This window comes from Epinephelus lanceolatus, chromosome 1 (genome assembly GCF_041903045.1).
Source record: "Epinephelus lanceolatus isolate andai-2023 chromosome 1, ASM4190304v1, whole genome shotgun sequence".
NCBI lineage: Eukaryota > Metazoa > Chordata > Actinopteri > Perciformes > Serranidae > Epinephelus > Epinephelus lanceolatus.
In genome coordinates this window covers 33,469,014-33,490,031 of record NC_135734.1, presented here as the reverse complement: position 1 = coordinate 33,490,031, position 21,018 = coordinate 33,469,014, and the positions used below count along the sequence as shown (strand labels likewise).

At 42.5% G+C, this 21,018-nt stretch overlaps 1 protein-coding gene across 4 annotated transcripts in view; it reads left to right on the top strand.

Annotated features, from left to right (window-relative positions):
- kif5ab (kinesin family member 5A, b) overlaps nucleotides 1-21,018 on the top strand; it is a 94,130-nt gene that overhangs the window by 59,048 nt on the left and 14,064 nt on the right. For all 4 annotated transcript variants that reach the window (XM_033625967.2, XM_033625968.2, XM_078169678.1 and 1 more), the window contains exons 15-24: nucleotides 2,041-2,187; nucleotides 5,398-5,586; nucleotides 6,143-6,260; nucleotides 9,369-9,433; nucleotides 11,989-12,098; nucleotides 14,122-14,223; nucleotides 14,769-14,829; nucleotides 14,946-15,017; nucleotides 15,172-15,276; nucleotides 17,815-18,031. In XM_033625967.2, coding sequence (XP_033481858.1) covers nucleotides 2,041-2,187; nucleotides 5,398-5,586; nucleotides 6,143-6,260; nucleotides 9,369-9,433; nucleotides 11,989-12,098; nucleotides 14,122-14,223; nucleotides 14,769-14,829; nucleotides 14,946-15,017; nucleotides 15,172-15,276; nucleotides 17,815-18,031 — 1,186 coding nt within the window. The remainder of the gene's footprint in view (nucleotides 1-2,040; nucleotides 2,188-5,397; nucleotides 5,587-6,142; nucleotides 6,261-9,368; nucleotides 9,434-11,988; nucleotides 12,099-14,121; nucleotides 14,224-14,768; nucleotides 14,830-14,945; nucleotides 15,018-15,171; nucleotides 15,277-17,814; nucleotides 18,032-21,018) is intronic.

Below are 21,018 nucleotides of genomic sequence, written 5' to 3'. Positions count from 1 at the left end.
GGCAAGGTTTTAAAATAGTCCAGCTCTACTTATAGTGAAGGTTTTAAAGGTTTGTATGAATCTTTGTGCACAGGGAAGTATTTAAGAGATAAAAGTAAAAGAAAGACCACTGACGGAGCTGGTCAATGCTTAATGAAGTTATTGTGACTGACTCAGAGGACAGAGTGGACCATTATTCACCTTCTTAAAACCTCTTCAATATTTCATGCAGCATTTTACAATCTGCCACATTGTCCTCTCCTCCCTCTCTGTCTCTCTCAGAAGCCGGTCCAGAAATTGATGGAAGGGGCTGACAGTGTAACTACTCACCGCACAGTTTAGTCTGATAAAGCCAGCTGAAGCCTCTTCCTTTTCTCAGTCATATCACTTAGCATGCCTTCTCTGTGGACGGCTCAGTCTGTTCCACTCTGACCTCTCACCTGACATCGCTTCCTCTCAGGGACGCCAACGTAACAGTCTGACAAGATGTGAAACTGAATACAAGAAACCGCACAATGATTAAAAAAGAAAATCCTATATTACACCCTCCTGGGCCCTTTCCAGCTCCACCCCCCTCCACCGACTCTTTATTACTGATTCCCCACTTTCTGCATCACGGCTGCTAATGTGCAGTGTTGCGGCTTTTACATTTCTTCCATCTCTACAGTAAAAATGGAGCGGCATTGACCTAGAAAAATGGTGCAATGGAGTGTATTCATCACTGTCTTCGCCCCACCGTCTCCTCAGCTGTCTTCACCTCCGCTTTCACTGGAGGCTCCTCTCTTCTTCTGCAGGAGGCCGTGCCATCGCTCACTGTCGCTGCCATTCATCTGCTCCTTTAAGCACCCTTTTCCATCCATCTGTCCGCTTAAGCCCCTTTCTGTGGTTATGATTAACTCCATTCATCATTGCACCAACCACATCTCCATAAATCTTTCAACTAAATTAAGTTTAGTTCATTTACCTCTCATCTCCTTTTTACTCACAAATGGATCGATTTCAGTTAATTATTTACCTCCTTTTGTGCTGAGTTAATGTTTTGACGTGGCAAGTGACCTGGAAAATTATCACGAGGCTTGAAGTTAATGAAGGAGATGAAGATGGAGGAGGCTGATAAAGGAGTTAATGTTACTGTACTCAAGACAGGGGTTAATGGTGCTTTGTATTGACTGGTGATCCATGGCAGCAATAACTTAAAAAGCACCGTTAAAGAAGAGCATTGTTAATAAGTGTATTATTCCTGAGACAATAAATGATCCACTTAGAATAAAATGAAACACCTTCAGCGTATTTAGCACCAGCGCTATGGAAACAGACTCCAAAGATTGTATCATTTTCAGAGGCTTAGACGACTTGAGGAGGAGTTAACGTTTGGTAATTACTCACAAATTAAACTTGATGAGTTCTTAAGGCTGCTTTTGATGATTTCTAGACAAGATATCTTTTCTTTTTTTTTTGCTTATTTCTTGGCAAAGAAAATACAGTTGTAGAATAAAACAAGGATTTAGTTTTTCATCACTTTCTTTTCCTGTCACTGTTGAGAAGCCATCTACAGTATTTTGGGAGTTACAACCTTTAGAATCCTGGCTACGGCCTTGACCACCAACAGCGGTTTTCTATGAAAAACACTTTTGCAAGATAAAACTGCACTTCCCCTTCTTTCACTTTGTTTCGTCAGCCCTGCAGAGTATCAATTGAACCCAAATCGTTTCATTGTGTTTGAGCCGTTGGGGCTGCAGCATTGTTCAGAAGCTGCTCACTGTACAGAATAGAGAAGGACAAAATAAGCTCCATCATTCACTCTTCCAGATCCTTTCATCAGCACCGATGCCATCAGCCCCCTATCTCGGTTTTTTATTGATTTGTAATTTAGCGGCCATTATGTTTTTGCTGCTTGAATTTCTGGGATCAGAATGAGGTCAGGGGTTAAAGTGTTTCTCACAGCTGTGTTTGCTCGCAGGTTAAAGGATTCTCTCTCTCTGTATTATTCTCATCTTCTTTCCAATCTCCCTTCATTTTCCTCTGTGTTTACACCCTCGTTTCACTTCTCTCCTCCCACAGGCTCACCTCATGGCTTTGGAGGCAGAACTGTCCCGTATCCAGGAAGTGAGCAGCCACCAAAGGAAACGTATCGCAGAGATTCTCAATGGTCTGATGAGGGACCTGAGTGAGTTCAGCACCATTGTTGGAAACAGGGACATCAAGCTGGTGAGTGGGACACAAAATGCAGGGTTGGGAGACACTTACTCACTTACTAGAGATGTTTAAAAGGAAACAGATGGCGTCTGTGACAAAAGATGAGACATCTAATAACAAGTGAACATCTGAATCCCTGTATTCCCCTACAGTCAAAGTCAGAAGAAACATTTAACTATTCGATGCAATTTGCATTATAAATTTCTCTCCCTCAGCTTAGAATAAATATCGTGAGTGCACAGATGTCATACACATATTTCTGGAATCAGTACATCCTGTGCTTTCCAGTTAACTCGCCATGTCAGAGAATTAATGTCCATACATTAAAAAGGTGCTACTTATGCTGCATGAGAGGAAAGTTCAAAGAGAACATTCTGATAAATTGTGCAGCAGAGTCCGAGGCACAGTCCTAAACAGATACATAAGAAAAACAAGTAAGTAAAGGGTTAGGGTTAGAGTTAGGGTTAGGCTCCACTTATGAATTCAGAGCCTATAAAATGTATTTGCAGATATCTTTCCATGGCACAGATGGTGATGTAAATAAGATCAGGGCTTAAGATGTAGCCTGCGATTAACTGAGTGAATCCATGAGACTTCCTGCTTACATCACCTTGAAATCTGTGGAGAGTATCTTCACGGATTTATTTTGATGTTACTGAGGCTAAGAATGTCCTGTCAACACGGTTCTTATTATGTGCACATTATGTGCACATTATGAGGGTGCAAGGCTATCAAAAAACAGTATCAGTGAAGAAAAGATAACACCTGCACACTAACTCCATGCCATAAAAGTTTAATAAACGCCAAAATGTATGATGTGTATATACATACACTATATACATAATAAAAAGGCCGACCTGAAGGAAGTAGAGGACAACTTACTTCTCAGCAAAACTAAAGCGATAATAGTGGACTTTGGGAAGAAGCAGCCAAAGAACTACACTCCCCTTAATGTCAACGGGTATTATATCCATCATGGAAAGACAAGCCCTGCATGGCATGTACCACCGACAGATTGAAGTGGCCGACATCAAGAAATCCTTCTAGTGGGTGGAAAAGCCTGGACTGAAAGACAGCACAGGAGCACTAATCATGGCAGCACATGAATAGGCACTTAGTACAAGATCAATAGAAGTAGGAGTAGGAGTCTGTCTCACCAGACAGGACTCCATGTGCAGGCTGTGCAAAGATGCTCCTGAGACACTTCAGCACAAAATAGCAGGGTGTAAGATGCAGGCTGAAACAGCATACATGTGATGCCATAACCAAGTGGCTGGCACAGTGTACAGGAACATCTGCACTGAGTATGGGCTGGAAGTCCCAGGGTCGAGATGTATGACACCTCCTAAGGTGGTTGAGAATGACTGAGTTAAGATCCAGTGAGACTGACAAACTGGTGATGCCTAACCAACCGGACATCGTGTTGATGGACAAGAAGAACAGAAGGCAGTGGTGATAAATGTAGCGACCCAGAGCGACAGCAATATCAGGAAGAAGGAAAGCGAGAAGCTTGAAAAATAAGGGCTGAAAGAGGAGCTAGAAAAGATGTGAGGAGTAAAGGCAACAGTGGTGCCAGTGGTAATCGGAGCACTTGGGGCTGTGACCCCCAAACTGGGAGAGTGGCTCCAGTAGATTCCAGGTACAACATCTGAGGTCTCTGTCCAGACGAGTGCAGTCCTAGGAACAGCAAGACACACCACCACCCCTATGGTGTGTGTGTTTGTGTGTGTGTGTATAATACAAAGGACTACCTGGAGGAAGTAGGGGACCTGACCTGCTGTGTCAGTAATGGCAGACTTTGCAAAGAAACAGCCAAGGAACCACGCTCTCCTTTATATCAACAGCTCCTCAGTGGAGAGGGTGGATAGCTTCAAATACCTTGGGGTACACATCACTGAGAGCCTGACCTGGGCATTGCATACTGTCACAGTGGTGAGAAAAGCAAGGCAGAGACTATTTTACCTGAGATGCCTGAGGAAATTCTGTGTATCCCCTCAAATACTGAGGACTTTTTACTCCTGCACGATTGAGAGCTTCCTGACGGAGGACATTATTGCCAGCACTGAACAGGATCACAAAGCCCTGCAAAGAGTGGTTCATTCAGCTGAACAAGTTATACATGCTGCTTTACCCTACAGAAAGGATATTTATACTAGACGTTCCAAAAATAAGGCCAGGAGAATCATCAAGGATCCAAGCCACCTGGATAACTGCCTTTCACCCTGCTGAGGTCGGGAACAAGCTACCGATTAAACCAGACCAGCACTGAGAGGCTTAAGAGGAGTTTCTACCCTCAAGCCACAAGGATACTGAATGATAACTCAGCCTAATCCTGATCACTGACATTTATTCATTACTAGCACTACTAAATATTGAAGGAAGTGATATTTTACTGAAATCATATTTTTAGGATCAGAAACCCAAACAATTTTAGATTGTGTGTAAAAAAAAAAAAAAAAGAAAATTCCTCATAAAACCTGTCCCGCAATACTGATTCCCTACCGAGGTTACTTGTATCCCAGAAGGTACTTGGATACATCAGATAAAAATGACCAGTAATCATTGTCTTGTAACATATATAGGACCACTCACATCCCAAATTGTAACATAAGTGTATATCGGGATGCCTTCAAATATTCACAGTGTACAGCGATGTCTATATATAGATGTATATAAATTCTGTCTCATTGTTCCAAAGCTTCTTAAAATCCAAGACGTAGTGTAAAATTCAAAATGTCTTCTGCATCATTTCATACACATTTCTCTCCAATTTAACCCGACGTCTTTGGCATCTGTAGGAAATTATGAATGTTGATTCACTGCATTTTGAGCGTTTAAAACAGCGTTTGTGTCTGTGTGTGAACCAGCTGCAGGGCCATTTATTATACATTACAGTCAGTATATGTATACCCTTGACTGTGTAACACCTGAGGATGAGTAATGGCCATATCCACTGATATATCTTGGCAGTAATATTTAGACTGATTTTGATACATGGATGTATAGTCTATCCTCCACAGTTCATTTCAGAGCTGCAGCATCTGCTAAATGATGCTTTTAACTTAATGGATGCGCGTACAAAATGGCAGAGAGAGTCTCCAGGATGCCTCCCTCCCCCTTTAACTTCCCAGCTGTCTTTAAACTGTCCCCACTCAATCTTAACCGAACATCTCTGCTACTCTTTTAACTGTCTCTCCTCCTCTCTACCTCATCTGTCTCCAGCCCATGGAGATCACTGGTGCGATCGAGGAGGAGTTCACAGTGGCCCGCCTTTACATCAGTAAGATAAAATCAGAGGTGAAATCCATGGTGAAGCGCTGCCGCCACCTTGAGAACCTTCAGATGGAGTGTCACCGCAAGATGGAGGAGACGGGCAGAGAGCTTTCCTCCTGTCACCTCCTCATTTCCCAGGTGGGGGGAAAGAATGTTTGTAAATCTGTCAGTTTGGCAGGAAATTTTTGTGTTGACGTTGAAAAATCAGGACAGTCTACACTGAAACCTCCCACTGCAAAATATTAATTATCACCACAAATGAGTGATTGACGCTTCAAGTGCACTTCTCTTCATCAGACTGATTAACATCACAAATACTTACGTGGGCCTTTGTTTGATATTAATTACTCTGATGAAGAGCAGTGTGCTCGAACCGTCACTCAACTGTTTGTGGCGACAACACATCAGCAGCTTTAAGTGCGCAAACTGTCGTGATTGTGAAAGGATTGCATCACTTTGTATTCCCTGTGTTGATGTGATTGATTGAAACCATTATGTTGTGAGTTTCACACTTAGGCTGTTGATTAAATTAAGTTCCCCTAATGAATTATGAAGGATCATAAATATTTAATGCAGATCATATCCATCCCACAGTGAGTAAAACATATTTTACCCTTGTTGTAAAGTTGTGGGTCAAGGTCAGTTGCTCATCAGTATACTTCCTGCATCTTAGACGCTACGTTTTGACTTTCAGCACGAGGCAAAGATACGCTCTCTGACAGAGTACATGCAGAATGTGGAGCTGAAGAAGAGGAAGCTGGAGGAGAACTATGACTCTCTGAGTGAGGAGCTGGCCAAACTCCAAGCTCAAGGTAAAACACCGTAACAAATTTCATTATAGTAAAAAAAAAATCCATCATTACAACTACAACAGCGGCTTTCTGAGTATATTCATTCAGTCAGCAAACAAGACTAAAAGTCTGCAGCTTTAGTGGTTCTGTTAGGCTGCACTTTGGCCAGAGACCATTGATAAACTGAGACGGCCCACTTCAGATCCATGGGTTTCACCACTGCCCTGCCCCTTCAGGAGAATAGAGGCAGTCCTGACTCTTTTCATTCTAGTGGAAAAGTGAATGTGACTAATCAGGAGAGAATTAACATTGTTCGAGACGTGTCTCCGTCTCAACAACCCACACTCATGAGATCTGACAACACAGAATCTCTTCTCCCTGTGTGCTGAACCGTTGGTCCGGTTTCACTACAATGCTGCTGATATCACTTTCTAACCAGATAAACAAGTGTAGAAAAGAGTATCTGCACACTTGGATCAATGCAAGTATCTTTAATGAACCAAGCTTTCGGTCAAAGGACCTTCATCAGGGTAACAGTTACCCTCAGGGATTGTGGCACCTTGGCATATTCTGGTCATGAATGTGGTGATTTGCGCCTAGTTTAACCAGATAAACAAAAAATTTAAGTAGACTTATACATAAAAGCATTATTAAAAGTTATCAGATATTAAGCTGGCACATAAACAAGCGGCAAAATAAGCGAACAAGCGAACATCAAATTTGTACTGTATGTAGTGTTGTATTGTTTTAAATCTGCTCCCATATATCCACACGACATTTACAACCCTTCAAAATGAGGTGCGTAGGTGGCGTTGAGGGGATGGGGGATGTGACACGGATGAATTAACAGACCTTTTCTACACTTTCCAAATGGTATCTGACCAAACTGATTAAATTCTGGTAGTAAAACTGGACATTTTGTGGGGGTTGTGACATTAATAAAAATGTATCCACAGATTATATGATGGATGTAATTCCATTGGTTGGCAACTACTAAAATTAGCTTCAGAGCTCAGCACACTTCCTTGAGGGCCTGCCTCATCTGTGTACGCTCTTTAACCCTGAATGAAGACTTCTGTCAACATCATTGGTTGTTTGAAGGTAGCCTGTTTGGACGTAAGCTGGACAAATTTAAATTTTGACCTGATGAACGCGCTAAATGAAAAGTGAAGGGATCACCAAAGTTATTACAGTTTATCCTGAGGGTATCATGAATGACTGTGCCAACATTTCATTGCATAGCGTCAGTACAGAAGTTCTGGAGGCATTTCATAGAAAACCACAAATGTCAACCCCGTGGTGGTGCTAGAGAAAAAGACACCAAAGACAGGAGGAGTCATTGTCTGGGCACCACAAATATATGTGTTAAGATTTTCAGTAATGTTGCTTGATGCTTTGGGGTTGTGTTTTATTCTGCTAGTGGTGCTCTGTTGAGTCTTGGTGTTATGTGCAATACATGAGTTGCTAATGTGCAGTGCTGTTATGTGTAGTATGGGCAGCATGCCCTATGGAGATAAAGTGTATCGCATCTTATCGTATTGTACTGCATTGTATCATATCTGTACAAAATTTCATAGCAATCCGTCCCATAGTTGTTGAGATATTTGTCTGGACCAAAGTGGTGGACCAACTGAGTGACATCACCATCCATAGAGCCAAGTTGCTAGTGTGACTAAAGTGGCAACCGTGGCAGTTGATGTATAATCTCAGTGAACTACTAAAATAACTAACTACTAAATAATAGTATATAAATTATGCTTGAGGTGAAATCCAACAACCGGTCAAACCATAAGTTCAAGGATCAATATATATATATAAACAGTCAGTGCAGCACCTATAAAATGTACAGGTCCTGTACTTGTAATAAAAGTGTCTTTGCCCCGAGCTCAGGTTGAGATATCTTAGCTACGTGACCAAAATAACAAACCAGGGAAGTGTTTAACTTTTATTCAGACTCTAAGGTGAAGTAGAAAAATATCAATGTGGTCAGACAAGCAAAACAACAGATTTATGGTTGATAAATCAGGCAAAAACACAAGCCTCCAGCCAGGAGCAAATCCAATCAAACAGTCAGCAAAACAGATCTTTGCTCAATAAATCCAAAAGCACTGCGGGTTTAAAGCAGAATATTTATCCAACAGTAGCACATGTTTTTAAGATGACTTTGCACTGAAGGGATTGAAGAGATGAATAATGATCTTCTAAGTTCTTACTCACTGCGCTGTGAAGGACAGTAAGTAGATCGAGCTACATTGTAAATCTTTGGCAAAATGACTGACTTGAGATGCCAAAGTCAAAAATAAGGTTAATGTTCTGACACAGCGAAACGAAATCATGTCTGGATAAAGTGAAACATAAAAAAGACAACAAATCTGTCACTGCGTTTCGGCTCCACCGAGCTGGAAATCTGGGGAAGTGCCGCTTAAAACAATTTTATTGGCCTCAATGGAGAGTTTTAAGTCTCTGCCAGAGGCCTTTCAATCCTGTCGAGAAAAAGAAAAACAAGGGTGAACGCTGACAAACAGCTTAGGCTTCCCAACATTTCACAGCACCAGCACGAATAGATTAATGGTACATTTGAAATTTGTGCGAGGTCCATCCAACCAGATACTCCCGGGACACTGACACAATTCACAAATCAGGCTAAAGGCAATGTAACTCATTCTTCCTAAGGAGTCGCACGTAACTGCATTAAATAACCAGTGGATTTAAGGGCAGGTAAATCAATTTTGGCCGTACTCCACACCTGAGCCAGGTGGTCCTCAAGTCATTACAGGAGGAGATAAATACAAAGTGGTGCAGGTCGTGTTGATCACACAGCCTGGTGCGACGTAGAGAGCTCTGTAATTTCATCATCAGACTCCAGGAACAGCAGTGAGTCAAAAACAGATCAGACCAGCCTGACACAATAGCTGTCATTTTCAATAATAGATATTATTAAAGCCGAGGCATGACTTGGATCAGGCTGACCTCGCTGTCAACATGAAGCGGCGGTGCTGCTGGGCTGTCAAAGTCAGGTCACTGTCACCTCTTTCATCTACAGCAGTGTTTTTATCTCTTCTTATCTCTCTCTCTGTCTTGGTTTCTCTCGCTGTCATTTCCTTAAAGTCGTATGTGTATGTTTTTCAGAGAGCATGTCACAAGTGACTAGCGGGCAGAACCAGTCGTCCATCCAGGATTCCTGTGATATAAAGGTAACCATGACTACAGTGAGAGCAACTTTTAGTGTAATGACCTTTCAGAGCACCGCTTCAGCACTCAGCAACTGCAAGTGTCGGTGTGCGAGTGTGGGTGGGTGTGATGTGGGTGTGTTTGTCTCCCTCCACGAGTGTGCATTCATGTGTCAGCATACTGTGGCTGTGCTGGTACGTCTGATCAAGGGTTTTTGCATAGATATATATACATATATATATATATCAGGGCTGCAACTAACAGTTGCATTACAGATTAATTTGTCAACTTTTTTTTAAAGGACATAAAGACAGGAAACAGCGAGCCTGGCTTAGTCCAAAGGTCACGAAATCACAGCGTAAAAGTGATAATTGTCTGTTTTAAAGTAAGGGCTATGTGTCTGGCTATATTTTGATTTTGATGACTAAATCCCTAGAGTCTTTGCTGGTTGCCTAGCAACTAGTCTTGTGTAGCCAGACCTATCTCCACAGCGTTATGTCAGTGCTAGGCAAAGCTAAGTTATCACTAATTACCTTACTGCTGTAGGTGAAAGAAAATGCTCTGGTGTATTTTTGTTTCTTTAAACCAATTACAGTTGTCTTGTTTAGCACTAAACCCAGGGTGCAGCAATGTTGCTCTTGTCGGGGGTGAACTTATTTTGTTGCAACATTTGCACGTTGGGAGGCAAGAACTTTAATTAAAACGGGGATGACCTGTAGCTCACCTGGTGGAGCGTACACCCCACATAGGCCGAGTCCTTTACAGCGGCCCAGGTTTATTTCCGACCCTTTGTGGCCCTATGCTGCGTGTCATTCCCTCCCACTCCTACCTTTCCTGTCTATCTGCAGCTGTCAATAAAGGCAAAAATGCCAGAATGTACACGGCCATAAGAGTTGCTTTTTCACTGTGTGATTCAACACTTTAAGAAGACACACATAAGACCCGCTGCCACAGAGGTGAAGCCTGACTGTACTTAAGCTCTGGAGGAGCTCCCTGGACCAGTTAAAACCCCAGATGATTTCCTGGCTGTATGTGGCTCTAGCAGAACATTATTACACCAATATCACAGAAGCTTGTGTGAAGTGAAACAGATTGGTACATTAGTGAAGTCAGTGTCACTGGTGCAAGCTCCTGCCAGATTAAAAAATGTGGCAAATCAACAGTGGGGGCATTGCAGTCCTGCGAGACTAAGTTGTCTTCTTTGTTGAAGATCTTCACAACAATTCACTGAAACAGAAGGGGCAGACGTGCCTTAGTGTACAATCCAAGTCTTTGTCAAAATGTGCCATTTCCAGCATGTAAGTTGTTAGCTCAGAGGTGGTTGTTGTGAAGGGGATTTAGAAAAAAAGTCTAATCGTTGATCGTTGTTGTTAGCCTGATGTCACAGTGGTTTGGTGTATTGTCCAAGACCTGTAAAATTTGAATCTGTTATTGTTTTTTTATCAAGTGTGATATAAAGTGTTATTCAGTGAACTTCAGAGATGTTGGTGGGCAGATATTGCTACCTTTGGACAGAGCCAAGCAAACACTGTTCCCAGTCTTTATACTTAGATAAGCTAACTGGCTGCTGCATCTTTATTGTACAGAAATACGAGTGGTATCAATTTTCTAATATAACTCTTGGCAAGAAAACAGATAAGTATATTTCCCAAACTGTTGAGCTATATTTTCAATGTCAGAAGAATTGCAAAAATGCCTATCCCACTTTCCCAGAGCCTAACACAATTCCCTGAAAGAGCTCATGGCAAATAAAAAGTCCAAACTGCAAAGATGGCTGAGTCAAGCCATGTTGTGCCAATTTGCTTTTCCATTATCAGTTTAGACACGCTGAGCTATGCCACAGATGGACCTTCTCCAGAGTAGGTTCAAAGGCCGGGCCGTCCGCCCTCATGCTATGTCGCGCCGACCGCAGCTAACCCCCTAGGACCCCGCTTCTTCCCCCTCAAAGAAGCCATGTGTGTTGCCAGACTCCACTCACCTCTGTCTGCATGAGACCAGAGAGAAAGGCGTTTTTAAAAGTCTCTGTGTTTTCAGAGAATGGAGGATGCAGTTGATATTGTAGTCGTGCAAATTCCTAAACATATTTGCATAATTACCAAAAAGCCACTGACACACGGTGAAGCTTAGGTTCAGCCTGTGAAGGTCTGGGGCCACAGGCCTTTTTCCTGCCTCTCCCTGCTGGTAATCTAGCCTAAAGTAAACCCACAACACATTCAGTTTTCAGCTCTGGCACGCTCCTGTACAGCTGCAATTATTTATTGTTTTTAATAATCTGCCTGTACTGTATTCGTGCATGTTTATGAGTGTCATTGTGTGTGTGTTTGTGTGAGACATGCACCAGTTTTATTAGCTATGTCTCACTTCATGCTCAGTGGTGTTGTATGGCACAACCTGCTGTGTGTGTGTGCTTAATGCCCATGTGGCTCTTTATGTCCACATGTGCACTGGTGTGTGTGATTCTATTCTCTGTTGTTATTTAGTTTTCCCTTTGTTCCCACTGCTGTCTCCTCTCGCTAACTCTCTCCTTCTCTCATTATATATGTATGTCGCTCACCCCCTCTTGCTGCCCATACCTCAGAGGGCTCTGGAGCAGCAGATGGAGTCACACCGTGAGTCGCACAGCAAACAGCTTGGCCGCCTGCGAGACGAGATCAATGAGAAGCAGAAGATCATCGACGACTTAACTGAGTCAGTGCTCATTGTTATTCCAAACGGTCTCCAATAAACTGAATCGGACTTTATAAATCAAGAGTCCACAAGTTGTACAGGACCATATAAGGAGAAGTACAGGGGCATCAATCAAGTATAAAGAACTATAAAGCTGTCTGCTTCTGTCTTTGACACTGGACTGTGAGGCACGATACAATGTAGGTCTTACATGGTTTCAGAAGCAGACAGCTTACCCACTCTGTGAGCTGTCTGTGGGCTCAAATCTAAAATTCATTTCCACCCTCATAAGCAGTGTGGAAATGCAAAAATTGGAGAAACATGGTCTCAGGAGTTGAGTTCTCAAAAAAAGGGCTAAGCCCAGCTCTAGCTGGAAGAGGGGCTGAAATCAATATGTGTGGGTGGTTGACATGGTGAGGAAACTGCAGCGTGGGAGGACTTTAGATTCAAGCTGCTGCCAAACCACAATGTGAGGTGCCACTGAGCTCCTTGAAAACATGCCCCCTTCAGGTGCCTCAGTTTGAAGATGTTCTGTGGGAGGCGTGACTGTGTGGGACCAGGCTGCAGGGCAGACTCTGTTGAGGGACTTAAAAGTACATTTCCCTGCTGGCCCTGAGGAGTGTCTGAGTAACACCCAAAGAGCAGCTGCAAAGAATTTCTGGATGAAAAGACATTTGGGGCTGCTCCGCTTGTCCTGCTGGCATAGCCTGATTTGGATAAGCAGCTTGAAAATGTGTAGATGGAGGGATGGGTGTCAGTGGGGCAGAAAGCATCTGTAATAGGAGCAAAGTGGCCCTTAAGATCCTTGAAGCAGAGCAGGAAAAGCGGGTATAAAATTAATTTTCTGCCAGGATAAAAGGATCAGAAAAAGAGAGCAAAATCAAAAAATGGTTAAAACAGTGGCAGGTACAGGTGTGCACTTTTTTTAAAACCAGGATGTATCTGCACCCTAATGGGGTACTTTCATGCTTCAATTTTGACCTGATGATACACTTGAGCTACTCAAGGACCCTAGTCCAAATTCCTCTCTTGCTTGTATGGTGAGGATATGATTTAAAAGGCCCAGACACACCAAGCTGATGGTCAGCCATTGCTCAATGTTGGGCTGTTGGTGAGCATCAGTCGTCCTAGTCTTTGCGCTATGTCCCGCACTGTTTGCCCTCATCGGCCCTTGTCCACGATTTTCGCCTTTTTTTTTTTTTAGCTGATTCAGGATGTTGAATCTGCGTCGGAGACAGCAGAGCCCGTTGGTGAATGAAATCACTGTGATTGGCAGTTCAGCTCAGCGCACAAAAAGAGAAACAGAAGTGAGGAGTGAGGTCAAAACAAACTTGTTTAAGGTAAGAGTATTTTTCATTAGCAGCTGAGCTCTACATCAGAATGATGGTTTGTGTTATTGTTCACTGGTGCACAATAAATATCCTTCGTCATTGTGCTAACTGGCAAACTGAATGATGATTACAGACTACGGCTGCTTGCTGGTGTTGAGAGTTATTTCCTCTCATGCTGGTGCAGAACATGCATGCTGGTTGGCCGTCGGTTGAAGCCTTTGCAGTGTGTTCATGTACAACTTTTTGGCCAGGACACAGGCAACAGTGGGCTTTCGTTGCCGCTAGTTCTTTGATGTCAGCTCGGTGTGTCTGGACCTTAAGGACAAAATATGTCCTAACCCTGCATACAGGGTCATCATTTTTGCTCCTGCTGTTTTGAAAGTCTGTACACGCCACTGACTTTACTACTTGTCAGACTTAGGAAAGAAATTATTATTCTTATGTGACATTGAAGTGATTATCAAGCTAAGGCCAAAGCAAAGCCCCATCACAGTACAAGTAATAATCCTATTAAAAAGCATTTTTGTACCATTTTATAAACCTCTAATAAAACTTCTCTGGGGTCCTGTAAAAGGTATTGTAAAACAGCTGAAGGCTGAGTAGTAAAATTCTATGATTGGCATTGAAGCCAAATTAAATAGAGAACATTTTTAAGGACATGAGAGTTCATAAAGTCACATTAAATATTTTTGAACCATTGTTCACCTTTTCAGTTGTAACCAGAAGCAGCATCTGGAGTTGGAGCAACTGCACTGTGACTTTGAACGTCTCAGGAGCCAAGAGCATCACAAGAGCCGACAGCTGGAGGAACTGACGTGAGTCTCTGCTTTACTGTCCTGGCCTGCTTTCAAACACTTCACCATATGGAGGCCCGGGGGCGAGCTGCCTCTTTTGATTCACATCTTCTATTTCTCTCTGTCATTTGTCTTCCCTTTGTCTATTTATTTTCCCCCTCACTCCACAGCTCTGACTGTCATCCTATTTACAGAACATGTCTCTCTGCGAAGTATATATACATAGTGTGGCTAAAATTACCCGGAGGTTATTCCTATTTAACCCTCTCTTCGCCTCTTTCTTGGTTCGCTTCTTTCTATTTAACTCTCTTTGCATCTCCATAATGTAGCTTTGCAATAAGGTAGCAGCTGGCTGCTAATAGGCCTCTTTCTGCACTGACCTTTGCAGCGTGTTGCATCAGATGGCAGATGGGAAACAGCCCACGAGTGGGGCAGCTGGTCTACGCTTGCGTTTGTTCTTTATTCATGATTTATTCTGGCAAGAACTTGGTGCTCATTTAGGGTAAAGAGAAGTTCATTTAGAATTTTCTATCTATCCGTCTGACCATCTACATGTCTATCTATAGATTTCTCCATGAGCGACATGAGCAATCAAAGCGGGACCTCAAAGGGCTGGAAGAGACTGTTGTAAGTCGTTATTTACTGTCACGACTCACTTGGCTCCCTCAGCAGCCACTCATCCACTAAATACTCTCTACTAACTGCTTTAACTGCACTATTTCCTCTTTCCCCTCATGCTGCAGGCTCGTGAGCTCTACACCCTGCACAACCTCCGCAAGCTTTTTGTCCAAGACCTCACGACTCGAGTGAGAAAAGTAAGGCAAACAACACGTCACCACTGTAGCTAGAAAACATGCAGCTTCACCTAGACTGTATGTGCAAATATTTTTGGAACTACAGAATTTGAAATGTCTCTCAATGATTTTGTTTTTTACGATTTTAAAAGATCTCCACTGTTTGTGTTGACAGAGTGCACAGATGGAGCCTGATGATAGCGGGGGATACATCACCCAGAAACAGAAGATTTCCTTTCTTGAAAACAACCTGGACCAGCTTACAAAGGTTCACAAACAGGTAACAATGAGCAGCACTTGCAGAGCTATAAATTATAGCGAAGGAGGCAGAAAATAGCATTTCACCTGTCCACCATTTCTCTTAAGAATTAGGACAAATTATATGGTTTCCTTCAGCCTGGAAGTCTGATTATCACAGCAGTGAGGCAGAAGTGCTTAGCTGGATAGAATATAAGGGGACATAAAGAGGGAGCTAAATTAAAATACAGAGCAGTGAGTGTTGTTTGTCAATGCTCTCTTATGGGTAAAAGTAATGCTAGCACCATCAATCATCTTACAACTGCAACTTCACATGAAAGACTCCTTGAAAACAGAGCAGCAGGAGGTGTAAACCGTGCTGCTTTCAGGGAAAAGGAAACCATAACATAAAACAGTTACTACGATTTGATAAACACAAATGAATTCATCATGCAGGTGCACACAAACATGCTCAATCTTTCTGCTCTCTCTAGCTGATGCACACAACCTCTCAAAGGCAGCCTTGTGCTCAGACAGATTAGACACACACATACACACACACACACTTCACATCTTTCTTTAATATTCCTTAATGGACTACAGCAGTGGACCGAGTGTTGATGTGCTAAACGTTCTGCAGACTGGCACATATATACTCATGCTGGCAGACTGGTGAGAGCTGCACTGCAGCACAGTGTCAGGCAGAAAACCAATCCTAAAGTGACTGCTGGGAGACTCCATCCCATCCACCACCTGCTGATACTGTGGGAATGGAAGATGAAAGTCAGGGTCATAAATCAGCGAGCTCCCAGTGGAAAGTGATAAGACTCCCAAAGACGGGCAGTGGACAGTGCACTGGGGCTATGTATGAGTTTCTCTGCCTTTTTACAGATATCGTAATGTCTGCCCGTCATTCGTCTCTGCATGGTCATGATTTCGCACAGAGCACCACTTACCTCCTGTGAAAATACTACCTCCGTTTTTTTTGTTTTTTCCTTTAAAACGACTCACCACCAAAGAATAAAGTAGTACAGCCAAACCTCAGGTGGTTCCGTTAGATTCCTCAATCTTTTGCCCGCCTTGCCTGTTAGATAACTTTGCCTGTTTGCTAAACCAGCACGTCTTGTATTAGTTTGCGTGATCACATACCAGCAGACTCTAGTGGGCGAAATTCACAAAAGGATACCACGGCTTTTGCAGCTGCTAAACCTGCACAAATAAGACCAAAAGAAACCATGTAGTTCTCAGAGGATGAAATACACCCTTAACTGCGCCGCCAGGCAAATAGCGTCTCGGTGCTCCTGTGCTGTTTGCATGCATATACATGAGGTAATATGCATACATGTGGTACAAAATTGGCTCCATTCTATGCAAATGAGCCTCAATGCAAATACAGTCAAATTCGCAAAGATCAGCACTAATCGCCACATGCTGTTACAGTGAAATAATTAGTGTCTTCAGAGAGTTGGTGGTAACTGAAGTGCACTGACAGACCAGGGTGTTTCTCACTGTCACATTTAAATTAATTTCCTTATCATCTCGTCGGTCAGGAGCTGTAGCATGCACCATGAAAATTTCAGTTTTCTTTTTCTCTCTGCCATTGTTCTGCTAACTGTTTTCTTGGAGCAAAGGCAGCATTTATAATTTGCCACATGGGTAATTGCAATCAGACACAAATAAAGGGCAAATTGTACTCAGCTGAACAACGTTATGGCCATGTTTGTGCTGTAATATCATTAGAGCAAGATCTTTTGTGAATTGGACCTTGAGAACGAGCAGATAGTTGCAAGTGATGCTCAATTCATGGATCAGTGCCTGCAATCCATTCTTTGTGAATTCGCCACTCTGTGTTAAAGGTGTGCAGTCATTGGTTTCTCATGTTTGCTGTGAAATGCTGTGAGCAGTATTACAAATCCATACATTTAGTTTTCCTTCACGATGAACAAGTAAGCTGTATAGCTGGTGGTTTGGTGTTAACACCTATTTTTCTGGTGAGCTCTCTTTCAATTTCAGGTAGCTGTTAAGCATGTTTCCTCAACATAAAAAGCACTATAGGCTGTGTTTTCAATTTTCCCATCAGGTCATACTTGACACTCCTGTGTTCCACCTCGCTGCACCTATTTTGCTCTAACTGACAGAAATGTTCCGGTTCAAGGGGGTTATGAGGCCACTTTGCTACGGCCATTGCTGTATCCTATACCCATTGTTATACTCTTCTTGACACAACAGGGTTGGATCCCTCACGCTGCCAAACTGGAGGATGCCTTTTCAGTGAAAGTGGTGGAACAATTGAAGTTAGGAAGAAAAATAAATTATGTTCTTATTCCTCCTCTTCAAAACAAATGAGCAAAATGACAAAATGATTCAAAACACAAGTTCTTCATAAAATGTATTCAGAAAGTTATTATCCCTGTCAGGAAAAAAAAATGCTTTCTAGAGAAAGGATTGCGAACAGTATTGCTATCTGTTGCATCTCATCGATACATGTTTTATTTTAGGGGGTGTATCACATGGTCACTGACATGTACAGTCAATTCCTCAATCCCACGGCTTACTCTATGTGTTCCTGTCTGTGTCACAGCTGGTGCGTGACAACGCAGATCTTCGCTGTGAGCTTCCAAAACTGGAGAAACGTCTTCGTTCTACAGCTGAGCGAGTTAAGGCCCTGGAGGGTGCGCTGAAGGAGGCCAAGGAGGGAGCCATGAAGGATCGGCGCCGCTACCAGCAGGAGGTGGAGCGTATCAAAGATGTGATGAGGACTCGCAATCCCTTCCGCCGGCCACATGCTGCACAGATAGGTAACACATGCACCTCGCTCACAGATTCAGCTATTTCAGAATAATTGAACAGCCATCAGCAGTGATCTACACGCTACATTACATGTGGCTGCATGTGTCATTTCAGTAAAAGCGATGTAATCGGATTAAATAATCTTCTAATCTGTAGATAGGCAGTGATCCATTGCATCCATGTATTAAAATCTGATCTGTTGGTATTAACATGCAGCATACCAGTGCATTCCTTTTAAGGACATTAATTGCTTTCTTGTAATTCTCACAACTGCATTTCATTGCCTTTGTCGTTGTTCTCTGTGCCATAACACTAGAGCTGGATCTACACCGCGTTCCAAATTATTATGCAAATTGTATTTAAGTGTCATAAAGATTAAATTTTTTGTTTTTCAATTAAACTCATGGATGGTATTGTGTCTCAGGGCTCTTTGGATCACTCAAATCAATCTCAGACACCTGTGATAATTAGTTGGCCAGGTGAGCCCAATTAAAGGAAAAACTACTGAAGAAGGATGTTCCACATTATTAAGCAGACCACCATTTTCAAGCAATATGGGAAAGAAAAAGGATCTCTCTGCTGCTGAAAAGCGTGAAATAGTTGAATGCCTTGGACAAGGTATGAAAACCTTAGATATTTCACGAAAACTTAAGCGTGATCATCGTACTATTAAGAGATTTGTGGCTGATTCAGAGCACACACGGGTTCGTGCAGATAAAGGCACACTGAGGAAGGTTTCTGCCAGACAAATACATTGGATTAAGAGAGCAGCTGCTAAAATGCCATTACAAAGCAGCAAACAGGTATTTGAAGCTGCTGGTGCCTCTGGAGTCCCGCGAACATCAAGGTGTAGGATCCTCCAGAGGCTTGCAGTTATGCATAAACCTTCTATTCGGCCACCTCTAACCAATGCTCACAAGCAGAAACGGCTGCAGTGGGCCCAGAAATACATGAAGACTAATTTTCAAACAGTCTTGTTCACTGATGAGTGCCGTGCAACCCTGGATGGTCCAGATGGATGGAGTAGTGGATGGTTGGTGGATGGCCACCATGTCCCAACAAGGCTGCAACGTCAGCAAGGAGGTGGCGGAGTCATGTTTTGGGCCGGAATCATGGGGAGAGAGCTGGTCGGCCCCTTTAGGGTCCCTGAAGGTGTGAAAAGGACCTCTGCAAAGTATGTGGAGTTTCTGACTGACCACTTTCTTCCACGGTACAAAAAGAAGAACCGTGCTTTCCGAAACAAAATCATCTTCGTGCACGACAATGCACCATCTCATGCTGCAAGGAATACCTCTGCATCATTGGCTGCTATGGGCATAAAAGGAGAGAAACTCATGGTGTGGCCTCCATCCTCCCCTGACCTCAACCCTATTGAGAACCTTTGGAGCATCCTCAAGCAAAAGATCTATGAGGGTGGGAGGCAGTTCACATCCAAACAGCAGCTCTGGGAGGCTATTCTGACATCCTGCAAAGAAATTCAAGCAGAAACTCTCCAAAAACTCACAAGTTCAATGGATGCAAGAATTGTGAAGCTGCTATCAAATAAGGGGTCCTATGTTAAAATGTAACTTGACCTGTTAAGATGTTTTTGATTGAAATAGCTTTTGATTTCAGTAAATATGACCTCCTAATGCTGCAAATTCAACAAATGACTATTTTCAGTTCTTTACAACCTAGAAAATGTGTTGAAACTCTGTTGTGCATAATAATTTGGAACAGTGCATTTTAAGTTTTTTATTTTTGAAAAAAATACTGTTTTCATTGGGAGGTTTGTTCAATAACATTTGAATTAAACTTTAACAGTTGATGACTTGAAAATTATGTTGACTGTCATTTGCATCGACTATTTAGGAAAATCAGAGAAAAATATCATTTGCATAATAATTTGGAACGCGGTGTAATCTAATTCAGTACGCAATCAAATCACACACACAACTGTTTTAATGTCTACAAGCTCTTTCATTTAGGTTTATGCAGAGTCATATACAGTTTTTCTCATTTGCTTAAGTACATTTTTGAGTAGTTCTCAAAACCATAAGTGTAATCACCACAGTAATTTGTGTGCAGCACAACACCTGCAAATAATCCCAGCTTATGTGCTGAAATGAAATAAATTCATCAACCAGTGCATCTCAATTGCTTTTCCTCATTGGCAAAACAGAGACGGTACATGCCTGAGGAAATGTGTCGATATGACTGAGTCCACTGATTTCCTGTCACTTTATTTTTTCATTTAAATCTAACTTAATTCATTTATTTTTAGCTACAATCAGCAGCTCTAGAGCTCACTCTGTAGGTTGGTCGCTCCACAAAAAATTCCCCAGTCACAGTTTTTGCCCTGGGAAACTGAACAGTGGCAATGGAGGTGAAGTGTGTGAAGGTGTGCGTTTGTGTTTATGCCAGTTGGGTCTGAAGGGGAGGGGCAATGGGAGTGGCCTACTGTGAAACAGGTGCATAACTTCCTAATGGTTTCACAGACTTGTCCAAGATTTTGTGGAAAGATTGGTCATGAGGAGGACAGCTAATTAACTGTTCATGCCAACTTGCAAAAAGGGGCAATGTGTCACAGCTATCGCAAATTCGTGCTTGTTATTTAGGGACAGCTGTGGTGCAGGAGATCGAGCGGTTGTCTATCAATCAGAAGGTCGGTGGTTGGATCCCTGGCCCTGCATTCTACATGTCAGAGCGTCCTTGAACAAGATACTGAGCCCCAAATTGGTCCCAATGGCGGTGCCATCGATGTGCATGTGAATGATTATTTGATGAGCAGGTGGTTGTGTGGTGTTCTTTGTGTTACTGGCTGAATAGCGCTTGTGCTGTAAAGCCATTTGAGTTGTCACTATGACTAGATAAGTGCTGTATAAATTATTTTTACCATTTGTTAATGTCTCATTCTAATTAGACAAATTAGACTAATCTCTGCAGCCAACTTAAAGGAAAATTTCAGTTTATTTCAACCTGTCTCCTATCGTCCTAAATTTGTTTTAAGTCACTA